Source organism: Nannobrachium achirus, assembly GCF_963921795.1.
Source record: "Nannobrachium achirus genome assembly, chromosome: 10".
In the NCBI taxonomy this organism is placed as follows: Eukaryota; Metazoa; Chordata; class Actinopteri; order Myctophiformes; family Myctophidae; genus Nannobrachium; species Nannobrachium achirus.
The window spans coordinates 35,845,701-35,860,259 of NC_137819.1; the positions used below are offsets into that span (position 1 = coordinate 35,845,701).

General features: G+C 39.2%; 1 protein-coding gene across 1 annotated transcript; it reads left to right on the forward strand.

Moving 5' to 3' along the window:
• Positions 1-9,464: 9,464 nt before the first annotated feature.
• On the forward strand, positions 9,465-14,171 carry LOC308292595 (G1/S-specific cyclin-E2-like). Its single transcript, XM_080734979.1, has 11 exons — positions 9,465-9,494; positions 9,609-9,666; positions 9,858-9,908; positions 10,266-10,414; positions 11,224-11,359; positions 11,600-11,746; positions 12,511-12,606; positions 12,900-13,034; positions 13,304-13,415; positions 13,559-13,716; positions 14,032-14,171. Exons 1-11 carry the CDS (start codon positions 9,481-9,483, stop codon positions 14,128-14,130), a joined length of 1,155 nt encoding a protein of 384 aa, XP_080591105.1. The 5' UTR covers positions 9,465-9,480; the 3' UTR covers positions 14,131-14,171.
• The last annotated feature ends 388 nt before the right edge of the window (positions 14,172-14,559 follow it).

Consider the following 14,559-nt stretch of genomic DNA (forward strand, 5'->3'; position numbering starts at 1 on the left):
AATGCAGGAGGCAGCAGGAGGAGGCAACAAAAAGAATCACCTGCATGAAATTTCTTGACAGAAAGTAACTCATAACATTTCTATAGTGTTTTTTATGAACAAAACACTGCAGATAGAAAGAGGATAAGCTTTCCGTACAGCTGCCATGATGATGAGTTTAATATCATTTAATACAATCAGATTTTTCTGTCAATGGTTGGTGTTGCAACTGTCGATTCAACTAAAAAAATCTAGAGCAATCTCAAGTTGCGGCTAGGGTTAAGTGCTTAATTAAACAGGGGAATTACACTTCTTCACAAAACCACTAAGTCGACTCTTCACAACCAATGTCATTTTGATATCCCTTCTTGAGTCACATGGCTCTTGATTTGAAGTGTGATTTGTAGGAGCCGGAGGGTTGCTCTTATGCATGTAACCACATGTGGGACTTCTTCAAAATAACCACTTGACCAAGAGTCATCTTGATAAATTAGTATTCAGTGCCTTCATGCAATGTGGATAAAACCACACCACCAACATATTGAAAGTAACAGCACTTGTACTCAGCTGCAGGATATCTTTAGAGATATTTCATTTTGATGTTGTAAAATATTCTACTTTAAACTACTCAACTAAGGAATCACAAAATGTAGTAAAACATCTTTTCAAGGTCAAATCCAACTGAGAGGCTCAAAGGTAGGACAGACGACAGTTATTACGATTCTTAAGCCTCTATATAGTCCAGGGTGAAGAGCTATCACCTCACCAGGGTGTAGTTTTCTAGCTATCACCTAGGCTTTGTTATACATTTTTAGGTGATAGCTAGAAAACTACACCACGGTGAGGTGATAGCTCTTCACCTTGGACTATGATAAAGGCTTTAGCTCAGAGTCTGTTTGCCCCTGCAACAATCCATCCATCTTTACATCTTTCTAGATAAGCTTTATTTGCGCTACTCCTCCCACACACGCTTGGGCCATAATGTAATTATTTCAATAAGAGATATGCTATATATAATTTATATACATTTATTCATGAATTCATGTTCTCCATTGGCTTTAATTGTGGGCTCGCCTGGAAGGCGAGCGCACGTATGTTATCTTCATTATTTATAGTCAGTCAGTCAGTCAGTATCTCCTCAAAACTTTGGCGCGCTTCATCTCTTAAACGCTTACACCTTTCAACACCATTCAAATTTTTATGTGTTCAGCTTACTGAGGACACGTGTGCTTGTACTTTTGGTTTTGAAATGTTTTGTAGTATAAATATAAAAAAATAAAAATGTTTAACTTTAAGCACCCAATGCATTTCCAATGGGTTTAGTGAGTGGGGACAGAGTGGAGAGAAGGATAATAGACCCATGTTTATGTTAAGGCGCTGTGGCTGCAGTGTTCACACTTCAGATATGCTATCTATATCATTGCGTTCACACAGGTCTGCTCTCTGATTTGATCCAAATGTCTAAGCTGTGTGATGTATAAAACTATAGTTATAGTTAAAACTATAAATAAATGTCCCTCTCCACTCTACTGATTACACAGCTGTGATCAAGAATCAAGTCCGGGCGATGGGATGTAAATCCCATAGCCATATATCCTAGAGCCCGCAGGGACAGTCAGCCATATTAGTGGTTGTTGTTGGTTGTCAGGGAGATATCAAAACCAATGCATTTCCAAGTCAGATCCACAAACACAATAAAAGCCATGCTCCACTCCTCAGTCTGGAGTGGCCACATAGAAGAACGCCTTGGTTATAGACATAGTGGAGGACAGATGTGATCTGGGATTGTTAGCCTACAGTATATGCACTCAATATACTCCACTACAGTTGGAGTCCATTTGACAGTTGCTGGTTCCCAAACACAGAATCAAAAATGTAGATCTAGAACACATAGAATATGTACAGTACAGTAAGGTTCAGTAGAGCACAGTAAAAGTACAGTAAGGTTCAGTAGAGTACAGTAAAGTACAGTAAGGTACAGAAAGGTACAGTACAGAAAGGTACAGTAGAGTACAGTACAGTACAGTAAGGTACAGTAAAGTACAATACAGTACAGTAAGGTACAGTAGAGTACAGTAAAGTACAATAAAGTACAGTAAAGTAGAATAAAGTACAGTAAGGTACAGTGGAGTACAGTAAAGTACAGTAGAGTACAGTAAAGTACAGTATAGTAAGGTACAGTAGAGTACAGTACAGTAAGGTACGGTACGGTACAGTAGAGTACAGTATAGTATAGTACAGTAAGGTACAGTACAGTACAGTAAGGTACAGTAGAGTACAGTACAGTAAGGTACAGTAGAGTACAGTAAAGTACAGTAAGTTACAGTAGAATACAGTAAAGTACAGTACAGTAGAGTACAGTAAAGTACAGTAAGTTACAGTACAGTACAGTACAGTACAGTACAGTACAGTACAGTACAGTAAGGTGCAGTACAGTATAGTAAGGTACAGTACAATACTGTAAGGTACTGTACCTTAAAGTATCCTATTTGTTGGGTTGGAAGCGAGCCCACACTGTTTCGAAGGAACAGTATTTCTAGTTAAAAATGTAACCTTTCCCAAATATGGAGATGACTGACATCATAGATGTCTAAATGCAAGCAGATTGAAGAGTGTTTGAGGCGGAGTAATTAGGCATGAGAGAGAATATTATTTCAGTTTATTACAATGGATTGATAGAGCAAATGTATCACTTACCACTAAATTCACCATTTAGCGTTGTATGGTCTCCATCTGACTCCTTCTGAAGAGTAGTTTGGCCTGTTTGAGATGTGGGTTTAAGTTAGCCGCAACTTGCAACTTATTTTTAATACTGTATGTTGAATCTAGAGTTGCAACAACAACAATCTGACTGTGTTAAACAACGTTAAACCAACATTGCAGCTGCATGGCAAGCTTGAATTATCCTCTTTCTATCTGCAAAGTGCGAATTCAGGGCAGGTTATTATTTGTAAAAGTATTGTTGGAAATCACTCAACGGCATAGACCACGTCATAGTAGACCACATGAGACTGACACAGTATGTCCATATATGGGCATTCCAAGATATGGGCTTAATATTGATGACATCAGGGATCTCCATATAGGCCTATGTCCATTAAATTATAGGTGGATTAATTTTCCCCATTGACTTGAATGGGGAAAATTCACATATGGTAAAACGCAATTTGCAAGTGTGACTCGCATCACGGCAACCACACTTACAATTTCCAATTTCATCTTTCTAGTTCACAAATACCATCTTCCTGCAAAGGGGTCCATTCCGACGGTCCCATATAAACCTACCATACCCCTATAACCTCACACGAACCTAATGGTCACTCAAAAGACGTTCTAGAACATGAGACAACACTCAATTGGTCGTTCCATTACAGTAACACAACCCAGTAGCAGACCTTTGCCATATTTTGGCGTGATAGTGACTTCCGGTTGGAAATAGAAATGTATTTCTCTCATTGGTAACAACAATGCAGCACTGGTGAACAAAGGGAACTTGGATAGACAGCTCATGTTATGACAAACCACAAAGAATTTGTTTATCAATGTACCGGTATATGTTTAGCATACATGTATCTGGATAAAGTGCGGCCATCTGTATTGTATTTGACTCATCAGCAATAACCAGAGTACATTACAGCCCAGAGTAATATATGGAACTGTCTGGTTAACTGCATTGGAGCATCGTGACCAAAGTAGGAGGCTCAGGGCCCAGCCATAAAAGTATTGAACTCAAACCCAATGATGTGAAATATTTGTACATACATTGTACCAGTGGTGTAAAGTAACTAAGTGCAATTTTGAGGAATTTGTACTTTACTTTAATATGAATATTTCTTATTTCCAATACTTTTACTCCTACTCCGATATATGCTTCGATATATGTAATTTTGGCCTTTTGAAAATAGCCGATCTACAAGCTTGTAGATCTGCTATTTTCAAAAGATTTGTATACATTTGAAAACTTGTGAAATGGGACTTTCTACTTTTGGTAAATTTTGATACCAATACTTTTGCACTTTTACTCAAGTAACTTTTGAATTCCGGACTTTTACTGGTAACAGAATAATTCTATATTCCAGTATTGATACTTTTACTGAAGTAAAAAATGTGAGTAATTTTTCCACCACTGCATTTTACATTTGCTTCCTCCCTATTCCCACTCCCCCTTTTGTTTTTTCTTGTAATAAAGTCTAACTTTTTACTCATTTGAAAAGCTACCTGCCACAGCTTATCTCACAGACAATTTTGTACAGGACCTGGTTGGAAGATTTAAATTCATAATTCATACTGTATGTGTCACCATTTAATATAAAAGTTCAAATATACGGTATGTCAGTAGTACATCACATGGTGGTGATTTAAGGTGGCAGATTTCTTTCTTTAAGGGAAATAGAATAAAATACATACAGTACAACCAGTATCTGCATATCATTACAAAATCATGTTCTAAATTAGACCACACAGAATCAAATTTTGTCAAATGAACCATCAATGAATGCCTCTAACGTACAAAATGTTAAAAATGTATAAAGCCAATTGTCATTACCTTGACAATGATAGACCACTTGGACAATCATAAAATGAATCAGCTTCATTTTTGTGGTCAATTCAGAGAAAATGCCTCCTTCTGCTCTCCATCTGCTTACAATTGAAACCAACTACTGTAAAAGTGTTAGAGCTAGTGTTAGTGGCGTGTGCCACAGCTGCCACTCTTCCCGTAGAGGCTGCTGAAAGTTAATACCAACTGTGGCTTCCTGTCACTGTGTTATTGTGTTGTTTTATGATACCACCTCCAACACTTCCCATATGACATGAGCAAGAGAGGAAATGAGGCCACGCATCTCTAATTGATACTCTGCAAATTTATGTATCAGGATGCAACCCAAATGCATACACTGGAATCATTAGGCCTACTTGAAATGTTATAATGAACAATATATACTACAGTATGTATACAACGTGTGAATACGAAAACTAGGGTCAGTTGTAAGTTACTAACATGTTTGTTTTCTTTTGACCCAATTTCTAAAAACCTGTAAAGCCATGAAGCTCTCATAGCCTACTGTTTTCAAATAGGTTTTGTAGCCAGGTTTAGTCAAAATGGTTCACCTTGATTTTTAGTCAAAATGGTTCATCTTGCTGTGGGGCAAGATGAACCAAATGTCCCAGGGTAAAATGAACCAATTATCCTATTATGATCATAATTTGTATTGCTACTCAAATTACACTGAATGATGAATACACTCATTTAAGAGAAGTTTTCAATATTATATTAATAATTGCAAATATTTTAAAGGTTCTGAATTTAAAACTTTTTGGTTTTCTATTGTTTAAATAACCATAAGAAAATAAATTAGATTTACTGATAAGTAAATACATTATTTGTTCAAGTTCAAACTGCTAAAGTTTAGAATATCATGCGGGTCACCTTTAGCTCTGGTCCATCGCGTGCTCTGACAGACCCGTCGGCAAATGAATAGACCGCGTTTTCTCAGCCCCTACGAGCGCTCAACTTGAGTCAAAATAAACAAAACTACTTCACTACTCACCAAAACAAAGGTAGTTTTGCGTTGTTGAAAGTCTATTCTCCGCGGTGGTGAACCCCTCAGCACCCCACCCACTCTGTAAAATACATTATTTTTGGCATGAAATAAAGTGCATCCAACTCGACCGCCGCTTATTTCCAGGTTGTGAACCATTGTATCTGCGGATGGACCAGAGCTAGGTCACCTCCTTTACCTTGACTTGGATCAACTTACCCCTAACCTGAGGTAAATTGAGCCACATGACCACTTTTTTTTAATAAGGCATATGTTTATGGCCCTGGCATTTGTCATAGATGCTTACTCATAATTCCAAATGATAGAAGACATCCTGAAATATGTCTAGATGTTTTGATTTTACTGCCATCTCACTTTTTCTTGCTTACAGGGCAGCTCAAGTGAAAAGTGGTTCATTTTACCCCGTTCTCCCCTGGACATATTGTGTCAGTCTCATGTGGTCTATCTAATCTAATCTAAATATTTTTTGAAAAGTATTGTTAAAAAAATCAGCCTATAACGATGATGTCACTGTTGGTGAAGTCGTCCTTTAACCTTAAAGGGATATTTCACTTTCAAAAAAACTTTTGGTCTTTTATCTTCTAATCAGGCTTTTGGGAGCATAGAACATGGATTTCATTCACCGAAGGATATCAATGAAATACAAACTCATGAATGCCATCTTCAGCTGAGGTGAATGCCATCCATGGCCAATTATTTTCATGAAAGTGCGCCTATGGGATCCAACAGTGTGACTTCACATGCAGCAACATGTTTCTGATTGTGATTAGAGAGATTGGTTTGCAATAACCCCACCCAATCTTAGCTCCCAAATTCAAAATGTTTAAGTTGACATTTTGTCATGCCCTAAGGATAGTAAGTCCAAATGCATTGGTCTAATACTTACTTCGCATGCAGCAACATGTTTCTGATTGGAGAGATTGGTTTGCAACTAACTCAAATCTTAGCTCCCAAATTCAAAATAGATGTGTAAGTTAATGTAGGACATTTTGTCATGCATGCCCTAAGGATTGGATAGTAGGCCCTAATACGTATACTCACCAGATGGTAAAAGACACCAATGTTGCTCTCTGAGACACAGTCACAGACAGTGTCTTGTTCGTTTTTAGTTTCGAAAAGAAAAGATTATGCAAAATAGAAGAAAAAAAATCCCTTCTGTCCATACTGTAGTTGAACCGCAGCACCCTCTAGTGGACACTGGGCAGAGTGAGCACATGGGTGTAACCTGTCTCAATACTAGTTAGTGTTTGGTCCATATTTGGACTTGGAGCTGTGAGGAGAAAGAAAAAAATTCACCTTGAAGGCCTGCCACCTACATGAAAACTGAAAGATACCTAAACGAGATCACTTAATAAAATACTAAAAAAACAGACAGAAAATAAGAAAATGTGTGTAGGCTACTAACAGTTAAGCATAATATGCCTGCTATAATAAAGGAAACGTGAAAACATTGCAGTCTAGTAGGCCGAGTACAAAAACGAACTTAAAATACATATACAAACCGAAAAAGTGCTATTTTGTATAACAAAGATAACTTACATAAAAACGTAAACAAATACACAATTGGGTGTTGTTGTACTTCGTAGGGGGCAGGCAAGAAATCAGGTCCCACCGAGATTTGAACTCGGATCGCAGGATTCAGAGTCCTGAGTGCTAACCATTACACCATGGAACCGCTCATGTACGAACACCCGCTCTATCAAAATCTCTTGCTCGGTCTCTGTTATCGTACAGTGTTCGCGCATCACATCGCATAAGGTAACGGTTGGGTTTACATTGTCTAAGCAAACAGAATATTCAAACATATATGTACGTACAGGAAAGTAGAATAAAGAAACGTGAAAGTGTCTGGATCACATTATCTCTCTCTCTCTCTCTGTCTCTCTCTGCTAGTTTGTTTACATGCAGAGCCAAACGCACGTTGTGTTCATGTGTTGAACGCCCATTCCTATTGGTTGACCTACTAATCAAGGTCCAATCATCGAAGGCTTCCAGAGAGAGAGAGAGACAGAGAGAAAGAGAGAGAGAGTGAGTGAGTGTGTGTGTGTGTGCATGTGTGTGTGTGTGTGTGTGTGTGTGTGTGTGTGTGTGTGTGTGTGTGTGTGTGTGTGTGTGTGTGTGTGTGTGTGTGTGTGTGTGTGTGTGTGTGTGTGTGTGTGTGTGTGTGTGTGTGTGAGTGAGACCTGTTTGTAAAAATCCATTGGACTAGAATAAACATGATATTCAAACGTGTAAAGTGCATGGTTTCACTTTCCTGTGTACATAAAGCATAGCAATAAATAATAATTTAATAGCTCTGGTCCGCGAGTTATCCAATAACTAAATACCTAAGCTATGGACCACAGAGCTATTGATTGATTGATTGATTGTTTGTTTGATTGATTGAATAATTTATTAGAAGGTTGCATAGGGAAAAGTACAGTTTCATGACAGTAGTCTACAAATCACTGGTACAAGGTCGACTAAAAGGAGATCCTAGTAAGCTGTTCGGCTTATTTATGGCTGTTGAAACGAATCCAGGTAATACAAGCGTTATTAAAAAGCCATTGGATTACTACAAATGATGTATATGCATATTTGTCACAGTTTATCTACAGTATCATGTTAACACGCCATAGAGGTATAACATAACTAAAAGGTACACAGTTCGACTGTTTTTGACATTTGTAGTGGTAGTTTTTGACACGCATGCGCAACGTCTCGAGCACTACTTTAAGCCGATCCACAAGCTCGCAACTCATATCATCCGCGACGCGCTGTGAGCTTGTAGATCGGATATTGGCGGCGCTGTGCACTGCAGTCAGTCACACACTTGTTGGCGCGAGCGCCAAACAGACAGACCCTCTCTCTCTCTCAGTGTCTCTCTCATTTTGGACTGAACTGCAGCAGCTGGTAGGTCTCTCTCAATCATATTATCACTAGTACTACACTATACAATAGTTTACTGTTCATGTTTACTGTTGCACACGGTTTATTACCACGTTTTCTTTGAATGCGGCACTGTAAAGGTGTGTATAGCAACGTTATATATGGGCTCGGTCGGTCTGTTGTCATTATTTTTGCTTTGTAGATGTGTTTATAGTTATCTTTAAGGCTACTTTGGCTTCTGCTATTTACGTTAGCTATTTAACAAGCTAGTGTTAACTTTAGCACGCGCCTTGTTTAACATACCATAGATAGAATGGTGGCGTTTAAGATGAGACTGAGACTAGTTTATATATATTTTTATTTTTTAAAGTGTGTGTACAGTCTTACTTCAGGCTGGTATTTGCTCAATGAGCTTCTACTTTTGATTTGATGAATATGGTTGTTTAAATACACTTGTAATTATACGTTCATTAATGAAGGGGCACGGGGCAGATAACATTAGATAAGCACGTAGTAGCTTCCAGTGTGAATATAATATGATCTCCTCCTGTGGTCTTTGTGTTATTGGCGCTGTGCCTCTTGGTCCAGCAGCTGCTGCCTACTTTTTGGAGGGAGCTAGGCTATCATTACAAGCTCCTTTGTGCGGTATTTGGTCACTTTTTGTTGTGTAATTGAATAATTCCGTGGACAGGACTACCGCTTGTAGTGTGATTAGGCCTCACAGACTGTTTTAATTGAGTCAGGTTTTATTTTAGCCGGTAGGACTTGTTGAGCCTGTCAAGTTTACGCGCTAATTGTTGGCGCGTCTATCATTCAAATGCGCTGTAACACTTTAAATATCACAGTTCCTGAAACAGTGAGTTAAGTATTATGTTCTAGTCTAGTAAGTTATGTCAACTGTATTTGGGTTAGAATGAAGTGTAATTTGTATGGAAACCAAGAAAGCTAGAAATACTGCCAGCACAAGATGTTACACTTCCTGGTGTTTTACTGTCAACCAACATCATTGACTACATGCTAAATTTGTGTTTGTTTTCATTTTACAGAAGCAGAAGCCTCACTCTCCATAAACATGACCAGACGAAGGTAATGACTACAGCTGCTACATTTATATAGTAATGTAATAATATTGTAACACTAACCTTTGACAATTGGTGTAGTAGGCCTATACTTAAAATGAACTGCAATCTGTCCCCACAGTGGTCGCATGCACTCAAAATCTGAAAATGCCCCAATTCAGAAAGGCAAGATAACAAAGGTAAGAATACTTAGTTTATTAAAGATTGATGTGTTTACCTGATACCCAGTCATGAACATTTTATGGACACAGAAATGTGAATGTATTTGTAATTTGTGCTTTAACCCACTAGGAATAACATTTCTGCTGCAATTATTGTATGTGCAACAGGTAATATGTTGTGTGTGACATAATGTAACTGTTCATTTCAGCAGATCAACAGAAAAAAGCTCCAGCCCTTGTCAAAACGTCAAAATGAGAAGGTAGGGCAATTCATACTTTAAGACTCAAACAAATATACACGATAATGTCCTGTCTCAGTTCTAATTGTATGCCTCTATTGCTTGTTTATCAGTCATTAGCTAAATACTGCAAAATCTTTAGCTATCGCCTGAGTGTTTGTATCGTCTTCTAGACTGTTTACCTTGGAAATTAGTCATTTAGAGGATTCATTTCAATTCATTTAAAATACACTTCCAGAGTGGCTATCCACTGACTAGCCGCGGTGGCAATTTAATTAGAGAAATTAGGCTCCTACTCTGTCTATAGATAAGAATGTCATTCAAATGTTCTTCTGGCTTTTCTTGTAAAGCTCTCAACAAGCATAATTTCCATTTCAGAACCAGTTGGTACTTGAAGGTGTCGCCAATCCCTGTATTCTCATTGAGACCCCTGAGAAAAGTGTCAACAAGCCCAGTGACGAGGCCAGCTATGTGAGCCTCACAACCAGAGACAATCGCTTACATCCATGCCCCCTCCCACTGCTCAGGTGAATAACAAAGTAACACCGGCTCACGTCCTACTGTCACAACAGTTCCTTTCCAGGTCTTCCTGACACTAAATACGATTGTTTCTCACTTGGGCGGGTGGTAAATGTAAGCCTAATTGCTTGGGCTGTAACAATACATTTTAATACGATACACACCACGATACATGTTTGACGATACATGGACAATATTGGTTCATTCATGGCGATACAATACGATTTAAGGGGAAAATGTATTATTATGGATAAGTAAACATAGTAACTCCCTAGCAAATACTGTACATGGACATTGAGTGCATCTCTCCACTCCGACATGTCTCCTTTCCGACATGTCTCCATTCCGACACTAACCCTATCTCTAACCCTAACCCTAAACCTTAGGCCCATGGGAGTGTCGCCACTCCGACAATAAGAAGTCAATTTCGGAGTGGCGACATGTCGGAATGGAGAGAGCCTCCCATGGACATTATATTTAGGGGACACTGTATTTCCACACTCACTCCAGGGGGCCACATTGCATACTGTTGCTTTCGACAGAAACCTTTTATCTCCATATTTCGTAAATTAATGTCCCACTCCATCATTGTACTGTCACGAATAAGTAGCTAAAAAATAGCCAGTCTACAAGCGCAAAACGTGTCGCAATGTGGCGTGTTCTCCGCTAGTAGACTGGCATTTTTTTGTTATACTCAAATGCATTTAGTTATACTTACAATATGTTAACTTTATGAACTTTATTAGTTTTACAGAAAAAAGAGCAGGTCCTGTTTTGCACGTTTGGAATTAATATAATATTCCCCCCATTCATGTAGTTGGGGTTCACCTGACGATGTGTGGGAGAAGATGTTGGGCAAGGAACAGAAGTACACTCACAGCAAGAGCTTCATGCAGCTGCACCCCAGATTAGCGCCCAGGATGAGATCAGTCCTTCTGGACTGGTTATTTGAGGTAAAGGAAAAAGATGACTTATTGTAATTATCTAGGTTTTAAATGCCTTTGTCTTTTCTAGCAACCACATTTTAATAGTTTAGAGTCAAGGGTTTTTTATTGTACTTATTTTAACACGATTAGTTTTAAAATGATTAATATCAGGTCATTACTTATTTATTGATGTATCATATCGTTTTGTGGAGGATGACATTGTGGCTGTAGACAACTACATTTTATAATTATTCTTTTCCCCCCAAGGTGAGTGAAGTTTACTCCCTGCATCGACAGACTGCGTACCTGGCACAGGACTACTTTGACCGGTTCATGTTGAGTCAAGACAACATCGATAAAGACAGACTGCAACTTATTGGCATAACCTGTCTGTTCATTGCATCAAAGATGGAGGTAAGCTATTGCATGTATGAAAACCGATTCAGACAACTATCAGTATGCTTTTTGGAAACTACCTTGGACCGTGAATGGCTCTAATCGCCGCTATTCTGCTAATGTCTGCTAAACAGAGTACACTTCACCCAAAAAATGGACTACACTGTATTTTCAAGACTTTTCTACATTTCACACATTGCCTCAGCTTGGCTCTAAACACTCAGCAGCGTCTAGCAGATTACCAAGCGTGTTTAGGAAGGGAGCGCTCGTTTTATGGTTATATGTCACAGTTATTGTCCACGACATTCAGTTATTGTCCACGACATTGCAAGCGGCGCGAAGGCCAGCGGACCTCTTCGCGCCCGAGCGCTGCAGGCGCGAGTGCCCGCGAAGAGCGGGCCAGGGCCGGCTGCGCGAGTTACGAAGCCGTGGTGAATGCAATCGTTATATTTATGCCCAGGCCTTACGGCCTGGGCATAAAAAAGCCCACGATAAACGCATTCTATTCACCTCCTCTGCACGGTCCAAGTGACTACAATGGAGCGCTCCCTACCTCCGGTTCAGCCAATCACAGGGGGCTCGGGGGGGACAGGAACTTGTACAAGCTTGGGTATCCGCAAGACGCCACTCAGCAGGCCATCAGCTGAAACAATCATATGTATCCAGTAGTGACTCATTTGCCTACTAGTGACAATGCATCAAGACAACAAAAACATTAGCATATGCAAGTGTTTTAATTGTGATGCTAAGTGTAACTCATTTTATATTCCCATTACCCATAGGAAATATATCCTCCCAAGTTGGCCGAGTTGGCATTTGTGACAGATGGGGCCTGCCTGGAATATGACATTCTTAAAATGGAACTGATCATTTTGAAGGTAATATACTCAGTTAGTTTACCACAATGTGATTTAACTTTCATTTAGCATTACAGTATAATGCATGTGTTCCTTTTTGTGTGGCAGTTTTCCATTCGATACCCTGGCCTAAAGATCTACTGTGTCGAAACATTGGTCAAATAATGCATTGTGGCTACGAGCTGTGCAACCTCTTTTCTTTGAAACTGGTTTATCTCCAGTGGTCCTGCACAAAGTCTACTTGAATGAGAGGATTAGTTTGCATAAATCGCACAACATATTTTCATGTTTCTACCTTTCTGTTGCTTTTTCAGGCATTAAATTGGAACCTTTGTCCAGAGACTGCCGTGTCATGGCTAAAACTTTACATGCAGATGGCATCAATGAACAGCAACTCTGATCTTCTAGAACCTCAGTTTCCACAGGAAATCTATGTGCAAGTCACGCGGGTATGTATATATGATGAGAACAGTAGGCTCAAATGACTCACAATGCATACTAATTTATAATTACCTCGGCTTCTAAAAAATAAAAACTAACTGATTGCCAAAACCAAAAAAACTAGACAAGGTGCCAACTTGCGCTTTGTGCACATGGCTCAAATGCTTGCTCAAATGTTTAACTTTAATAGGGATGTGAAGGACATGTCATGTGCCTGTAGTGAAGTTGTTGGTTCAAATCTGACCCGTCACTTTTGTCTCTCAATTTTTGTTTGTAGCTTTTAGATCTGTGTGTCCTCAACATAAACTCACTGGACTTCCAGTACAGCGTGTTGGCTGCATCAGTGCTGTGCCATTTCGTCCAGTTTGAAACCGTTGAGGAAGTTTCACGTAAGCAGAATATTGAATCAGAATACACATTCACCTTAAGTTGTGCAGACTGTGCACGTCTGTTCATTTCTTTCAACAAAGACTGCACCATTTGCCATGTCTTTGAACACAACCCTAAACTGAACACATTTTACTCTCCTCAGGTTTGTCATGGGATGTCATTGAGCCCTGTGTTGACTGGATGGCTCCCTTTGTGGAGACGGTAGCACGTTATGGCGAAGTCATGTTGAAGGATTTTATTAACGTGAAACACTACAACAGACACAACATTCAGACACATGCAGACTACATGACCATGCTGGTGAGTAAGCCTTGTTTTATACTTTTGTGATTTTGCATTTTAATCAAATTGGCTATGATGAAATCACAACTGTCTACAAATGTAATACTAGTATGCAGTAAATAAATAAATACTTTGTTTATCACCAACAGTATAAGCAGCATATGTCAAGGATTATACTGGTGCATTGCGCCAACATTTGTGTGTTTTGAAGCAGTTTTGGGTGTTCCATTCTCTTCTATTCAGGGCATATATAACAAATGGTTAAACGCTTTTCAGCGTACTGTGAAATATAAAGGGCATAAGTGGTTAAACAATCTTTTGTATGCAATTCAGGATGAGGCGGATACCAGGGAGAAACTGAGCCGCCCTGTCCCTGTGATGCAGGGGTTCCTGACACCACCCAACAGTACAGAGAAGTCTACTGCACACTGACAATTGGAAAAGTTAAATAGAACAAGAATGACTGGACTGGATTTAACTCAGTTCGGTCCAGACAGGACAACTCGACTACGAGGATAGTTGGTGGCCAAGAGAAGGAGAAAGGGCTGCTGTTATCAGCTAAATGACCCTTCTGAACAGGAAGTTTTTACTTGGCGCTAGGATTCTGAATCTCCATAAATGGGATCGAATGAGTCACCCTGAGTGAATATGGATGTATTTGGTTGGATGGATGTCATCTTAGCTAAAGCAATAAAGGGCCCCATATTTAAGGTCTCACTACAGCAATGTGTCTTTGAAGACACTGCATAGTGTCTGTAAGCTGCTCTTGGTAAGTGAATCTACTAAAGGTAAACAATGGCAGCCTGATGTTCTATACATTTCACTGTAAAAATGTTCAAGTATTCCATATGTTAAAACTTT